At 37.2% G+C, this 16988-nt stretch overlaps 1 protein-coding gene and 1 long non-coding RNA gene across 3 annotated transcripts in view; one reads left to right on the forward strand and one right to left on the reverse strand.

Moving 5' to 3' along the window:
- LOC113056658 (runt-related transcription factor 3-like) overlaps positions 1-9198 on the reverse strand; it is a 55705-nt gene extending 46507 nt beyond the window's left edge. The window contains exons 1-2 of one of the 2 annotated variants that reach the window (XM_026223452.1): positions 9003-9198; positions 8687-8800 (exon numbers count right to left, since the gene is read on the reverse strand). In XM_026223452.1, coding sequence (XP_026079237.1) covers positions 8687-8744 — 58 coding nt within the window. In that variant the 5' untranslated portion in view covers positions 8745-8800; positions 9003-9198. Of the gene's footprint in view, positions 1-8686; positions 8948-9002 lie in introns of those variants that run through there. The other variant, XM_026223453.1, reaches the window with a different exon arrangement.
- The window catches only part of LOC113056659 (uncharacterized), a 56841-nt gene that overhangs the window by 15165 nt on the left and 24688 nt on the right, over positions 1-16988 (forward strand). The window lies entirely within an intron of this gene.

A 16988-nucleotide genomic window follows, 5' to 3' on the forward strand; every position in this document is an offset into this window, starting at 1 on the left:
TCCTCTGAGGGCTAAAGTCCTAAAGTGGAAATGTTCAAGTTACTCTGTGAAAACACGGTGTGAACTGGAACTAAAAATGCGGCACTAATGTTCTTAGTGGTTTTGCATCTTGGTGGGGCCAAAGCAATAACAGTTATAGGGTGTGTTTGGGAGGATCTGTATGTGTTTGCTTCAAAAGCCAAATGTTTGTTAACTTCTCTGCACTTACATTCAGGTGTTGGGTGAGGTCTGAAAGTGATACTAATGGAAAACAAGCTTATCAGTGTTCAAGAGCAGGTGTCGCACTGTGTGGTGAAAATGCTTCTGCTCATTTTCAAAGTAAAAACAACAAGAGCTAGAGATAACTAAACACTATAGTAAGACCCAAATTAAACTATATAAGTTCAGAATGATGTTTTAAAAACCAGATCCCCCTCTGTCCGTCTGATAAAATACCAGTGGTCTGTGGCTCTCAAGGACTCCAAATTTGATAATGCATGTTCTTATTACAGTCAAAATTATTATAATTGTCCAATCTGTAAAGACATTAAAGTAGAACTGTATTAATATTCCTCGAATATTCTGGTTAAGGTTTGTTCTAAACCTCTAACCCTATGTAGTAATCCTTTGCAATTAATTCAGGTTCCATTCAGACTCCGATTAAGTCTTATTAGTTTAAAAATCTCTCAAGTCTAATTGGTCTTCTTTCTTACAATCTGAATCCATTTTGAAAGTTTTGAATCTTCCAATTATGATATTGTCTTTCTTGCTTATATTTAAAGCCAAAATGTGGTTATATATAAAATTTCATTTCCATAATAATTCAAAAAGTTTTAAACTTTCTTGCATGAAAATACACCATTGGTCAGTAGTTCTGCTTAAAAGCATGAAATCTAATTTATAGAGAAAATTATTTCTACTTTATTTCAAACAAAAGTACCACAAGAGTGATTAGAGAGCATTTTTGAAATGCTTGTTTTGATGTCTTTGCTTTTTTGCAATGCAATCAATGTTGCTATTGTAAAGTTATACAGCTAGGTATTGCAAGTATTACTTACAACAATAATAAAACAGTGTGTTGATGTAAAACAAAGAAAATTTACTTACTGAAGTACTTCTGTACTTAAACTTAAGTAAAATCTGTTTTTACAACTTGCACTTGTAGTGGACTAATATTTGAATAGCAGTATCTGTACTTTCACTCAAGTAATGAAGTTGTGTGTCCATCTCCATTACAGTTGTCATAATGACTGTCAATTGTTAATGGCCTTACTGAAAGCAGGGTGTAAACCTTTCAGTTCCTCTCACCTCACAATGTTTTGACTTTAAAACTTAACATAAATAACAGTACAGTATGTCAGACCACTCCAAGTTCACTCGCTAAACAGTTCTTATCACTGTGTTTTTTTACATGTAGATCTGCTACAGGCCGATGGTCATCTGCTATTCTGGGATGGAACATTTATAATTGAGCACAAGGGCATTTTATATATTACGGTTTAAAAGTTGAGGATCAGTACGATTTCATTAAGTTGATCAAAAGTGACATTAAAGATGTTTATAATGCTACAAAAGATTTCTGTTTTAAATAAAGGATTCCTAATCATCAAAGAATCCTGAAAATAAATAAATAAACATATTCAAATTCAAATTCAGTGGAAAAGCAGATAAAATGTATTAAAATAGAAAACAGTTATTTTAAATTGTACATAATATTTCACAAAATTACTGTTTTTATGTATTTTTGATCAAATAAATGCAGCCTTGGTGGCCATATTATTTTTTTTCTTATATCTTACCGAAACCGAAATTTTAAATGATAAAAATTTTAATTGCCTGTATTACATTTACATTTATTTAGTTTTCATACACTTCTGCCTTAAACTTACAAATGAATGAAAGACATAAACATAAGCAATTAATCATAAGGAGAGACAATGATCAGTACTGATATAAAAACATGTCACCAGTGGTGGAGAGAAAAGTTTCATAAGCATGAAACAAACTGTACTGTGACTCTGTGAGACTGCAATCTCTCCTAATGGTCCATTACTCACTGGAACATGTGAGCTATAGAGATGTTAGATGCATTTATTTTAACATGCTCAGAGAATCAAACAGAAACTATTTTATGAGCATTTCCACTGAGCTTTCCAGTGCTGTGGATATTCTGGAAGTGTTCATCCTGTCTTCATGACGTCTGTTCCACTGAAGTGAGGGTCTCTCAAAAATAGCTTGTCTAGACATTATAAACGACATTGACATCCCTCTACCTCCTCGTATCATGACAGATCATAATGGAAGGACCACCGAACACCTCTTGCTCCTCAGATTCACTGTGTGTTGTGGTAATGTGTTTCGCATACACCCAGGAATCGGCCTCACTCACTGCTGTCCCACATAATCACACGCCCAAGTGCTGAAAACACACACTAACTCTGGGTGAACCCACTGAACGCAGCACACGTACATGAGAAACACTTCTGATGCACACGCATTGACCTTTTCCAGGCCTAGTATTCTGGTTTACAAAAGAAGCAAACTGGCTCTCTTCCAAAACCTAGTGTCGGCAGTATTTTAACCCTCGAAACATACTAGCATTTTGAATGGAAAATCTTCTAATGACATGTTATATTGCAAAATATGTCAGATGTTAATTAATAAAACAACTTTAATATGCAATCAGTGTTAATTTCGTTAATGAAACATATTTGTTGATGACCTTTTTTCTTTGACTAACAGGCGAGGCAAAGATGAGACGACACCAACTTCATTAAACTTCATTAAACACTATAACTATGTCCATATCAACATGCAATATCGTTGGACTCTTATTTCATATGTAAGGCTTTACAGGATTAAAAACTCTGTTTGCAACTTAAACATTGGTCCCTCAATGAAGAAAGAGCACTACACGAGAAAATCTCTCACTCATCACAGCCATTAGATCTCTGATCGCTAGCTTCAGGACCAGTGACAAGAAATCCCTGCAAAACACTCCCCTTATACTCGGGACATTTCCCTAATCAACTCCAGTCCCGCAACAGAGCCTGCTCTTTATAAATAGGAATTGTTCTGAGCTAAATTAGACACAGAAGCCAGACCCTCCGCTGAGACCCTCATGCAGTTTTCATTACGCTCTTCCCTGTCCAATATCCAGATCCTCAATATCTGGTTACAGATTTCAGTTCTTGCCTTGGATGCTGATATTTTCAGGGGCCGAGGGTAATGGGCAGGAGCCGAAAGCCTTTGAATGTGCTCCAGCGCAGTGAAGTATCAATTTATAGGAGCACGAACCATGTGTTTATGAAATTAATAAACTTTGCACGACCTACATGCTACATTGGTAAATCTGCGGGCGAATCACTCAGTGTCCTTAAGTTCTGCCACAAATGCTTTAGAGCAGAATATGATAGATGTTTTCTGTAGCTCAAGCCGATGGAGTTTAGATTTGCTCTTGGTATTATGTGAGGTCATGTCGGTAGAATTCAACCGGAAAACTCAGGCAGGATTCCACCGTGGTTCCACTATGCATGTCTGCATATGTGCATTCATGCAGATGTATGCTTCTGTACGTATGTTTGCACGCAGTACAAACTGAGGTGCCGTGAAAACCTGAAGGCAAACGCTTGCATGGGTTTTTCTGAGTTGAATTCTACTACAATTTGAAATTTTGAAATCAATTTTCTCATCCGCATGTTGTTCCAAACCTAAATGACTTTTGATATATTTTGAAGACCTTTGAGGTCCGAACATTACATTTCTTGTCATGCAGGTCGGGAATATATATATATATATATATATATATATATATATATATATATATATATATATATATATATATATATATATATATATATATATACTGTATTTGAGTTACAAATTCAGAATGAATAAAATGGTATAAAATGTAAAAATCTGTTAATTGTTTTAGATAACAAATCTAAAAAGCATTCAGGATTGTCTTTGTTAAAAATTCTTCAAGAGTGTTTGCGGATAAATATCTTGTCCTAAGAGAGCTAAGAGAGCTTGTTGTGTATAGTTTACTATTGACAAAATCTTATGAACGTTCATCATATGAACACTCGTGAGATAAAATTAGTTATGAAGTCCCTTTAGACACCACATAGACCACAACACTTGGTACATGAAATGCAACAAAGTTAAAAATCAATTGATCTAAACATTTTTTTTAACTGATAGCAACAAGCTCATCTTGAAATCACAAGACAACAAGTTGCTGAATGTGACAACAAAATCAACAACAACAGTGTAAACAACTTATTAAACATATCCAACCATATTAATTATCGATGCCCCAGAGCACGCTTGTAAGAGATTGAATAGGACTTAACCGAAGATATTTTATTTGTCATGTCATTTCTCAAATACTGCACGAGTCCAGTTGTGCTTGTTGGTTTGATAGAAAGTAGATAGAAATAAACTGTATCAAAGATGCATTACTGGTGTTCCTGAAAATGACAAGTTGCTAGAACAACTACACAAATGGAAATAATCAAGAAAAAGAACATTATTTATTTGATCTGTGTATCATATTTACATTGCATGTTTAAGATTTAGGCCAATTTAATGCAAGCAGACCCCGTTTTCTTATGTGTGAATGTGGTTGCGTGTTCGTTTATGTTTCCATTTATGCAAGTAAATGGCTTGAATAGATACGTTTATATATATTTATATATTGAGAGAGAGAGAGTGTGTGTTTTAGACTGCTGTTTCAGTGCAACAGGTGTGACCTCATTGTGGTTGCTGGTGAGCAGCAGAAGCAAACAGAGTCTGCATCAGATTAACACGCAACACACACACACCCACCCTCTCGCCTTGTTCCTTCAATTTTTTTCTCACACTCACTCTTTCTCTTGTATGTGAACCGTTTTACAAGACTCTTTCTTTGTCGTATATCATAGCACATATCCACTGCAAAGATTTTTTAAAATAATTATTTCTTGTGTTTTCCAGTGAAATAGGACAGTTAAAATGTATTAGATTCATACAAGAACAAACTTTCCAGTGGAGTAAGAAAAATAAGGTTAATTATCTGGATAATTGTCTAAATATTTTATGAAATTTTGCTTCTCAAGTTAATATATCCTGTTTTAAGGATGGTTAAATACTATTAGTGGACACGACAAAAATACTGATTATTAAAATTATAATTTTATTTAATCAGTTATTTATTTTGTTGTGTGCTGGATACGTGCTTTGATGTCTTGATTCAATAAAGTTGCCTTTAAATTTGTGTTTGGAATTTGGAAAAACTTATCTGAATTGAATATATTTCTGAATAAATGTTTTATTTAGACCTTAGAATATATATATTCTTCTTGACAAGTATAATAGAGTAAATATTCTGTATAAATATACATATATATCACACATAGTTTAAAGTTATTCAGATAGCTATATTTGTTATATTTGTTATCATTATTAGATATACTGTTAATCCTTATGAAAAAAACTTGTAAATGCTCCAAAATGGAGTATGATTTCACGCATAAAAGTGTGAATGGGTCCTATTTTTATGTATTTTCTTATAAAAAAAAATTTTTGTAAACAATATAAAGGATATTTTAACATCTCGGACTGGAGAACTTAATGACTTTTTGCTCTTAAATGATTCACTTTTAGTTTCATGGCCGAATATTTTTCTTATTTTTTTATATATATATATATTTACAAAAGATTTCCAATCGAAATTAGAGCTGCGTTTTGGTATCTGAGAAGTTTTGACTCTAAACAGTAGAAACTGAATTCATAGTTCATAGATTCAAGAAAGAAAGAAAGAAAGAAAGGAACAAAAGAAATACTATAGCTGCCCAATCAAAATTGTGCCTATTTACTTTCTTAATACATGTTGTCATGATTGTGATTGATTCATCAGTGCACATACTTTGCTAATTAAAAAAAAAAAAAAAAAAAAAAAAAATTCTGTCCCTTAAAATGAAATTAATCTCTGAAACGACATTATTTTCCATCTATTATCACAAATTTCTATTGTTTCTCAACCTCTTCTCCGGTCACCTGAGTTTATTCTGATATGTAGCACTTGTTTTCATGCAGCAGCTCAGGTTAAAAACACTACCCTAAATTTTTTCAGTGTTATTTGGAAATAAATTAATTTATATAAGTAGGATGAGTTGCGGGAGGTATTTCATGTCGACTTTAAACTGGTTAAAAATATCCTGCAAACTCTCTTGCAACAGACTCTCTTATTTTGGCAACACTGTTAGTAAAGCAAACACACATTTTGACACTTCTGTTTTTTTTTTCTTCCTTATTTTTTGGATGTGAGCACTTTAAGACAATCAAAAACCCTCAGCTCATCCCACAGGGACATAATCACCACGGACATTGGGATACATGTTCCCCAAATGATTCTGATAAGTAATCAATCAAGATCTTTCACTGACTGATGGTCCCTCCAGTACTAAACATGTGGAATGAGAGTGGAACGGGATGCTGGGAGTTTACAGTAACATAGCAAACCTAAACCCCTGCTAGCATTTAGCTACTGCTTACTACATAAAGTGGATGACAGGAGCGTTCACCCTGTCCAATTCTGGGCTACTTTATTTAACTCACACAGATCCATCCCAGACTCTACAGTAAAGTTAAACAGCTCAGAGTTTTGCTAATGCATATAAACACAGACTCAACCGTACCATATGAGGATCAATTCAGCAGCAATTACTCAAAACTCATGTGAGCGAATGAGTGGGATATGAATGGATCTAAGTCATCTATGTGAAATGAACTGCAAAGACGTAGAAAAACAACACAGGCAGGCTGTATATATTTTGTCTCTGCCGGGCAGGGTGGCGTCACTTAACAAGCCCGAAAACATCACTTGTAATCTTGGCAAGGGGTGATTTGTCCTTTACTATGATCTTACAGATTTTTTCGAATGGATTAACTGGTTTTGAGAGCAGTTGCATTAATGCACTAAGTTGCAATGTTTTAAACAGCCTATACAAGACATATTACTTGCTAGAAGAATAATTAAGATGATGAATCATTCTCAGGTAATGGATTAACTGATGAAATGCATACATTATCTTGAATGCACAGTACATATACATATATATGTGTGTGTGTGTGTGTGTGTGTGTGTGTGTGTGTGTGTGACCCTGGACCGCAAAACCAGTCTTAAGTCACTGGGGTATATTAGTAGCAATAGCCAAAAATACATTGAATGGGTCAAAATTTGTGATCTTTCTTTTATGCCAAAAATCATTAGGATATTAAGTAAAGATCATGTTCCATGATGATATTTTGTAAATTTCCAACTGTAAATATATCAAAACTTAATATATTGATTAGTAATATGCATTGGTAAGAACTTCATTTGGACAACTCTAAAGGCAATTTTCTCAATATTAGATTCAGATCTCGGCCAGATATTGTCCTATCCTAACAAACTATTAATCAATAGAAAGGTTATTTATTTAGCTTTCAGATGATCTATAAATCTAAATAAATAAATAAATAAATTGACCATTATGTCTGGTTTTGTGGTCCAGGCTCATATAGTACAAATTTGTGTAAATTTTATTGATTGATTTTTTTTTTTTTTTTATTAAATCATATTCAATATCAAATGTGGTTTTCAACCAATTTCTATATAAATATTACATAATTCTAAGAAAAATGTTCCATTAGAAGTTGAAGTTGATTTGATTGTGAAAACTGAGAATTGCATATGAGAATGACAGGTAATTGGAGGAATTTGTGATGTCAACCACATAGATAAGTCATTATGAAGTCAATTTTTTTTTCCCATAGTAATTAGACACGATACATGCATTTAAAGTGTAAATATCTGTTTTGACCTGACATTGATTTAAAACTCTTTATCTCACACTAAATGAGCACTTCATGAGCCGAATGATTCCGCATTGTTTTTAAAACAAAACCGAACTTGATCCAAGAGCAGGAAGCACCTCATCACATGTTGACGTTACCATAGTGACAAATGGCTTCTTCTGAGGAGCTCAGGAGATGCAGATGCCAGTAAATCACTAATGTTGATTTGGGCTCGTACCCACACATATACACAGTGACCACAGAAAGGCCGAGAGTGCCCTGGCTCCAGAAGTTGACTGGTTTGTGAGTTCCAGTAAAGGTTGGTCTAGCTGGTTCCTCCCTTGCGCCCTGCGCTGAGAGAGCGTTTATGGTGCTAATGCTTGCGGTGAGCAGGCCATTATGATTCAAACCCATCAGAACTGCTCCAAACAGACATTATAAACATTGTAAAATAAACATCTTACGGGAGACAAATGCGCAGGTAACTCAAATGCACAGATTTGGGCATTGAATACCCTGATCTAGGTTTAATGGCATCTATGGAAGGCCGTAAAGGCTCAAACATATATACATAGAATTACATGGTGCTCTTTTACATCAACAGACATTTCAAGCTGTTTACAAACCGACAGTTTGTTTTAAACGGACAGATTGCACTTTAAAAAGTGTTAGATAATAGTTCTCAAGGGAGTTTGTAGTCCATCTACAACACGTCAAACCCAAGCATGCACTGTCACACGTGAACAGAACTGCAAAACTGCCACAGACTCACAGCAAACTATAGCAGATACACTCTTATGAACGTTACAACTACACCTGACAGCTTTCTGGTCACCACAGCAGCGGCGGAGGAGGAGGGAAGGGAACACCACAATGAGTGACTTACCTCGCAGTAAACTGGGCGAGTAGCTGGAGAATGTGTCGAAGATGCTGTTGGAAGCCATGTGTCCCACTCGGGAGGGAAAAGAACTGGCCTCGCCGCCGCCTCACAGACTTCAGCCTGAGAGAATGACAGTCGGAGAAAGAGAAATAGAGAAACTACATAGACTGCCTGCAACCAAGAATTTGGGGTTTGAGAGTGCCACAGGAATCTTTCGCCACAAGCCGACTAACAGAACAGCATATGTGCCGTGTGGTGAGAGTGAGCAAGACTGAGAGAGAAAGAGAGAGAAAGACCATGCCACTCTGAGCGATGGACTCACCTTTGACGATGGACACTTTTTTCTGTCTGTGTTTCTCTCTAGTAGTGGTGGTAGTTCTCTCAACGTGGTTTTAGTCAGGTAGTTGAGAGTTCAGTTGTCTGACGCTCTCGCATTGGTGATCTACGTGGGAACGGCCTGTCAGTCGCATGTCTGAGGTATCCGAGGTCACAGCTCCCGCGGTAGGGGAGCTGCACAGCAATCCCATGATCTGATTGGTGGACCTCAAGTCACATGACTCTCTCTCTCTTGCTTGCATGCAGTGAAGTTCTCTTTTCTTCTCCCAGTGTGTTTCACACCCATCTGATTGGCTGATGGGTGTTTTTTGAATGGTTCTTCGGAGGATGATGGGACCTTCTATAAGAGGGGACACGAAGCTTAGATGTGACACAAACTCTCAAGTGCATGACACTGCAGAAAATGTGGGCTGTAAAAGGATTATTAGGGAAAAGAGAGTACTGATGTGTGTGTGCAAGTGTGTTTTGGTGGTTTTGAGCATGTTAAACCACCCTTCCACCCTCGCTCACCACTTGATAGTATCTCAATGTTAGCCTCATTAAAAACAGCCATGCCAGTCATTTCATTAGGCCTCCCGCTCGCTTTTTACCCTCATTTGTATCCAATACTCTGTGCTTTATGAAGTTGACATGGCTGTGGGTGGCCTACTTTTTATTTCTGAAATATTAGCGGGATTTGACACACCTTTCATGTATGGCCTGATTTCAGTGGCCTTGTTAAAAGCAAACGTGTGTATATTTTTATCCACACAATCTGTTCATGTCTGTAAGCATATACATCTCTCTCTCTCTCTCTCTCTCTCTCTCTCTGTGTGTGTGTGTCCCCAGAATAAATCTCATGTTTGATGCAGTTTTGATTCACTACTCCAACTGATATATAAGACAATTAAGAAATACTAAGGTGTTCTGGATAGCTGCTATGGCATTGTTAGCTTGTAGCTACGGCTTTTTTGTTGTTGTTGTTGTTGTTAGGCATTGCTGGGTGGTTTCCAGGCTGTCTTGGCTGTTTACTAAGGCTTTACTACATGCTTGCTGGATATTATTAAACAGGTGTTCTGGGATGGATGGAACGATAGACAGACAGATTGGTAGCTAGATAGATGTGTGAGTGTGTGATTGAGTTTATGTTGTAATATGCCACTTTGCAGCCACAGTGCCATGAAAATGAGCACTTGTGTGCTGGTCAGTCAGCAGCACAGGGAAAATGACACAGTGGATGTGTGTGTGCATGGGGCAAATAACACACTTCCAGGGAGTGTGGCCTATGGTGAGGCCACAAAATGACTTCAGTGCTTTTATCAACCTTATTCCAACCTCACAAAGTTTCCCCTGAGAGAATCACCCAGCTCGGTCAGTGTGTGTTTGTGTGTGCACCTGTGTGGGATCTACCGCTTCAATTTCATTGTCACATGAGTGAAACAGGATAAAGAGAAAACACTGTAGAGAGGAATTGGAATTTTATTCATTGAGAATTGATTGGATCCATGTGGGCATTCGATACCAGGACAGTATGGAAGGCTTTCTTTTGTCTGAGGAAGTGCAGGCTGCAGGTCAAATTCACCCTAGAGAGCATCTTGATGCATTAAGTCTATTGTTATTTGCTACTGTTGCTGTAATGTTACACATTAAGTCACTGACTGTTGGCAAAATTATATATAGACTTCATTATTTAGAGCAGTAGCCTTTGCAACAATTTTTTTTTATTTTTTTAAATTGGAATTGTGTGCATAAATAAACAGTATATAAGACAATAAATCATTTTAATGTCAAGTCTAACAGCCATATTCTGATTTTTATACACATGTATAAATTTAGCAAGTACACCACAAGTGGGTGTCTTCCCTAAGAGTGTATTGGACATTGAGGATGGGGACGTCCAGCTTCTTTCCACAGACACAAACACCATCTGCTCTGTGTTATGGGAAAAGGGTTTCTTAGCAGCGTCGTTTACTAACCACAAGCAAAAATTGTGGAAGCAGCACTGCAGTGATCGGACAGGGAGTTTTTTTTTCTTTCTTTCTCTCTCTCGTTTATCAAGCCCCTGTATTTAAGTTTAATATAACTGCAGTGTTTTGCTGAAAGACCTGCGGTGGGCCGAATGCTGCCAATGTCCCTCCACCCCACGGGTGGGGCAGAGCGGGGTGGTGGCTAAAGCATGCGGTTGTGAGCACAGATGTGTAGGGGCTTATTTTGTGGTGTATAAATTGCAGGCTGCCCCATGTGCAACTCATAAAGGGGGAACACAGCAAAGGACAGAAGGAAAAATACAGTGATGAGGTGGCCATCTTCACTTCAAAAGCATTTTCGGACCAAAAGCGAACGCCCAGAGTCTAAATCTGTCTATGCTGCTTAAGGGGGAATCAAGGGTTTTGGATGGAAGGATGAGAAAAGAATATGAAAAACTACATTCAGCCATTTACTGTAGATTTCATGAATCCCAGAATCATACTGCTTAAATCAGTGGTTCTCAAACTTTTTACAGCGGGGTACCCCCTAGGGATTTTAACATTCTTCTGCATAAACCCTTGTTTCACTTAGACTGCACCGCAGTCACACCTTTTCTATTAAAGGACAGTATTTGCCCCCTTAAATTGATTTACAGGTGCATTTTTTACCTTTATAGAGGCAAATATTTTCTATCCTTTTGATTTTAATTGTACGTCATGTTTTATGCCATATTCTTAACATTACATTAAGTGTATTATTAATACTGTTTGAAGTTTGTTATATACCAGAAACACAAATCATCTACCAAATCCATCAGTTCGGGTGTACCTCAAGGTTCTGTGTTGGACCCTTTCCTCTTTACCATTTACAGTATATGCTACCAATTGGATAAATAATAAAGCACTATGGGTTTAACTTCTACTGTTATGCAGATGACATTCAAATTTATTTTTGCGCACCTCTTACCTCAATGTTTCCTCTGCCAGTAATAACAAATTGAAGGAACTCAAGCAACTCAAGCTTTGGCTGGAGGCAAATTACCCTAAATTGTAAATGGACTGCATTTATATAGCTCTTTCAACAGACCCATGGCCATCCAAAGCGCTTTACAAGTTGCCTCACATTCACACACTCATTCATACACCGACGGCGACATGTCAGCCATTCAAGGCGCCATCCAGCTCGTCAGGAGCAGCTGGGGTTAGGTGTCTTGCTCAAGGACACCTCGACACGTGGTCAGGTGGAGCCAGGGATTGAACCACTACCCTTCCGGTTTCACTGCCGCCCCTAAATTTAACTCTAATACAATTTTTAAAATTCCGATTAGTTCTAAAGCTGCTGTATCTAAGCTCTCTGGCAGGGGAGGACTGGCCATCTGAAGCACCAGGACTTTTCCCGGTGGGCCGCTGGCCAATGTGGGCCGGTCCCACCTGGTACTCAAATATATATATATATATATATATATATATATATATCTTTTTTTTATATATGACGAAAATCATAATATTACATCTGTTTTCTACGCAAATGGATGAGTGAGTCAATCGCACGGCCGTTTTGACCTCCCTCCCTGTTTAGTTTAGTCCCCTTTCAAGATTGCCCGTCGGTCAGGACGGTGATATATTTCGGAGCCCAACTGGAAAACACAAAAATCCCCAGGACTAGCGATTTTACGAGTCCGGTACGTTACCTCAGATCTATCCAGTATGTGAACCACTGGTTTTCACGCTGGTTTCATTAAACAAAATAAATGATTATTTTAAAAGATTGACTCTGTTCACGAATCGGATTATGAACTTCTATTAACGAGTCAAAGATGCTATATTATTGAACAGTCTTTATTCTCGAATGAATAGAAAGTTTATAAACTTCTATTTCATGCATGATTCGTATGGATCTGTTATCTGAATGCAAAGTGTGAGTTCTAGGAGAATGTTTGTGTCGTGATCCAGCATGTACCGCTCACTATGAGTTGCTAAATGAACAGCTGCTGCATGCAGTTTTTTTTGTTTGTTTGTTTCAACGGAGGATCAGTTGCCCTATTGGTTAAAATCCTCAAACTGCTTACTTAAATATTAAGTTAATAAATGACATCAAAACAGGGGTGGATGCATTATGATGTGGTGGGCCGCTGTGGGCCAGAAAGTCCAGGGCCACTTTTTGGTCCCAGTCCGCCCATGCTCTCTGGTCAGCTGATGGATCTGATGGTAATCTGATTATGCCTTCCACTAAAGTTTGCAATCTTGGTGTTCATATTGGTAAAGTAGTAAAGACATCTTTTGTCCACTGTAATATCTCTTGTATTTGATCCTCTCACAGTCAGCAGGATGCTGAAACTGTTACACATGCCTTCGTCACTTCTCAACTAGATTACTGTAATTCACTTCTTTATGACCTGTCAACTAATAATATCAAATGACTACAATAATAAGTAGTCTCTGTATATTATTCTCAGCACTTGGTATGTGTTCGGTCTTCTGGTATTGATGTTCATTTGTTTCTGTTCCTTATACCTGACTTGTAAAGTAACCTTTGGAAAGGCGCTATATAAATACAAATTGTTTGTTATTATTATTAATAAAATAAATAAAGCAATAAATTATGGCATATCAAAGGGATACTTGTAGATTTAAAAATAAAACTGCCCATTGGTGGCTGCAAATCATTGTCTTAAAGAGCCAGGTGTCACATCATTCATTAATTCATTCAGTAATTAAGCAAAATGCTGTAGTTTTTAATGGGTTATTAATCGCTGACTCTCCAAATCATTCAAAGCCGCAGATTCGTTCACTAATCACACACCGCTGTATGGTGCTTGGACATGCACACCAACTATTCAATCATGTGACTTTGGGTCAGAATTGTGTGTTTGTCCAACCAGTGTAAAGCTGAGCAGTTCAATGAGCAGTTGTGTTTGGTGAAAACTAGTAGTGCTAAAGTGATTTTATCTTTAAACAGAAAAACTCAAATTGAATCATGCTGGGAAAAAAATCTGTATATTTACCAGCATTCTGTCGTCTTTCACTTTAAAATATTTAACATGAGTTATATATAAAGATTTATTAACATGCTTGATTCTGCTACAGTATGCTGTACTACTAGCAGCACTCATGCTTTATTAACCGACAGGAAATGCAAGATCAACAATCAGTTGTCTGCTGACATGATGACTTTGTTAGCGTGTGTTGACATCTCTAAAAAGTTGTGAATGTGGAGTTAATTCATCAGCAGGGAAAAAAGATATTCATCAGGCCACTTCAGCAAAAAATGCACCACAAAAAACAACCTTTCATAGCAATGCTCAACGTGTTCCTGCACACACACCTGCCCCACATTTAATCACTTTCTCTCTTTCTGTCACCTCTTCTCTCTGTGTGGAAACTAAAGTGTTCATTGAAATATTCTTATATTAAAATTATACAATAAATAGACAGCACAAAGTGTTCTACTGTTTTACTTACTTCTGGCATTGATTAAAAAGACCCCCCCACCCCCATTTTTATCTCCATATGGATTTTAATTCCTAATCAACAAACCTGCTTCAAGATGAAACATTTAACTTTAAATTTAAAGCATTTAAGTATATGAAAATCAGAAAATCAGTCACATCTTTTACCAGCAATGGAAGCTTTAGCCTAAGTTCTGCCAGGAAGACTCAATCACTTCGTCACTAATTACCTTCATCATTATCCAATCACGTCTTTACACATGTTTGAGTTCGCAGATGCCGACGCGACAACAACCTCCACCCTCCCCACCACCACCAGGATGGTCCTGTCCTTACCTTCCAGGGGGATCGGCTGCGCCCCTGCCTTCGTCTTCAGGCAGGAAATGCAGATTCGCTACCCTCGGATTACGAACCATGGACGGGGCCTTCCGCCAAAGAAATTTATAATTGTGCTCGCTGAGCTGTCAATAAATGTATGCTTCGTACATCCTTCTATCTCCCGAGTCTTTCTGGTAGAACTGCAAATGATGTAACGGAATCTGCTATGGTGGTACAAAACAATATTGCCTTATTCATATCATCAGTATATGACATTGTTAAAATGATTTCATCTATGAATATAAACAGTGAATTCTTATTTATAATCAATGCATACTGGAATTTGTTTGCTATAATAATATATCATTATAATATTGTAACACTCTTTCTAAATGAATCTCATTTGCCTGTTTTGTCTTATTTTGTTTGAGATCCTCTCCAAGGGGAAGTGTCTCCTTGTATGTGTTAATGAAAGATAACATTTGTGTCAATCCCTGGCTTCTCACACGTTTAAAATAACAAAGCTCAAAAACAGTGTTGGATCCGTTTTTTTTCCCACAGGTACCGTTGCTGATGGTAGAGTTTCGATTCATCGTTCTCGTTTTTTTTTCTTGCCACTGTTGATACCAATTGAATAGGTTAGGTTTTAGAAAATAATGTGAATCTCAAAACATTCACTCTCAACATCCTTTTTTTCTTTTCTTTTCTTTTTTTTTTGTCTGATACATAAAAACTGTCCATTTAGTTAGAAAGACATAGTATATTAGGTCAGAAGCTCTTTCCATTGCACAATACAAGCAATTATCAAGTTTCAATCTTAAAAGAGAGAAAGTGAGCGATAAAAAATAACTTAGCCCTGTTTATCGCCTTGCCAGCTTGTTATGCTCCGCCCCTATCCACAGAGCTGTACCCACACCTCCCGCCTTCCGCTTTCTCACACTCTCTCTCAACCACAGAGCCTTTACTGGCAGAAAAACACACCAGCCGAATGCATTTTCTTCTGAAAGTAAATATTAAAGAAAAAAAAAACACTGGCTAAATGTTATTCCATTTATGCATAATAACGAGCATTTAGTAATACTGAGTATCACCTATGATGGCCCACATTCTTGCGTCAATGATACCTTCAAATCTGATACTGTGTTTCTGTTCAGTCTCCTTCACACACAACTACAGCCACATTATCTGCATAGAACTTCTCAGTTACTGAAATGCACAATCTGCACCCTCATTCCAGTATTTCACACAGTCTCCTAACACCCACTACCCCTTCGTTAAGTTCCTTAAAGATCATGTCTATTGGGTTTACGTGGCTTTTACAAAGTAATTTTTCTCGTGAGAAAGCATTGTCGTCAGTACTCACTACAATTATGGTGTTCAAGTGCAGATACTATGAACTTGTTTAGATCATGCCGCTATGTTAAGAACTTCAATATTACAATGCTTGAAACACTAGTGCAATAATTAAAATCCCCCTGCTGTGAATATCAACTTTTTTATGTTGTTTATTTGTCTATGTGGTGTCTTTAATATTCTTTTAGACAAACCATGTGTATATCCATTTATCAACACCATTGCTGAGTATTTTCTCCGGTAAAACTGTAGTTTTCCAAAGGTAGTTACAGAAATGCGGTTTGAAACAGCCTTCTTTTTTTTCTACGTCACAAAATGCAATATCCAATCACGTCAAGGGATCCTATCCTTAGCATATCATTAACTGTGCTGTAAAGCAGGGGGTCTGGTGAGAAGGCAGCCAAGTTAATCCGGTTATATTTTTCTGTAGATGTTTTCTAACTGTTAATATGTCCCCCTATTTTCACGATGTTGTACTGTTAGCACTTATTTATTTGTATTTAGAACTGCTAACCTGAATAATAACCCACGGCAGCAGTGTAAAAGTAGTCCGGAGTCAGACGCACCTGTCCCGCATTGACATCCGCATGTCAAATGCATATGATCGCGGGCGCCATTTGGAATCACAAACTTGGCTGCATTTGAGTCTTCAAGGCATTTTGAGAACACAGCATCATCAATTAAGTAACTTTAATGAATTCATTATCCATGTATGAACCAGCCCCAACAGATAATGTTACCTCACAAAGCTAGCCATCAGTCTCCTTACGTTGAGCTACTGTACGAGCTTATTTCTGGTTCAAACACATATGGCTTAATTAAAACAATATTTCCTCTTGCCATTGCCATTGTATTGCATTTACTACAGTTCATTTAGTGTATCAGGAGGCACTGGCTCATGACTGG

Source organism: Carassius auratus, chromosome 38 (genome assembly GCF_003368295.1).
Source record: "Carassius auratus strain Wakin chromosome 38, ASM336829v1, whole genome shotgun sequence".
In the NCBI taxonomy this organism is placed as follows: domain Eukaryota; kingdom Metazoa; phylum Chordata; class Actinopteri; order Cypriniformes; family Cyprinidae; genus Carassius; species Carassius auratus.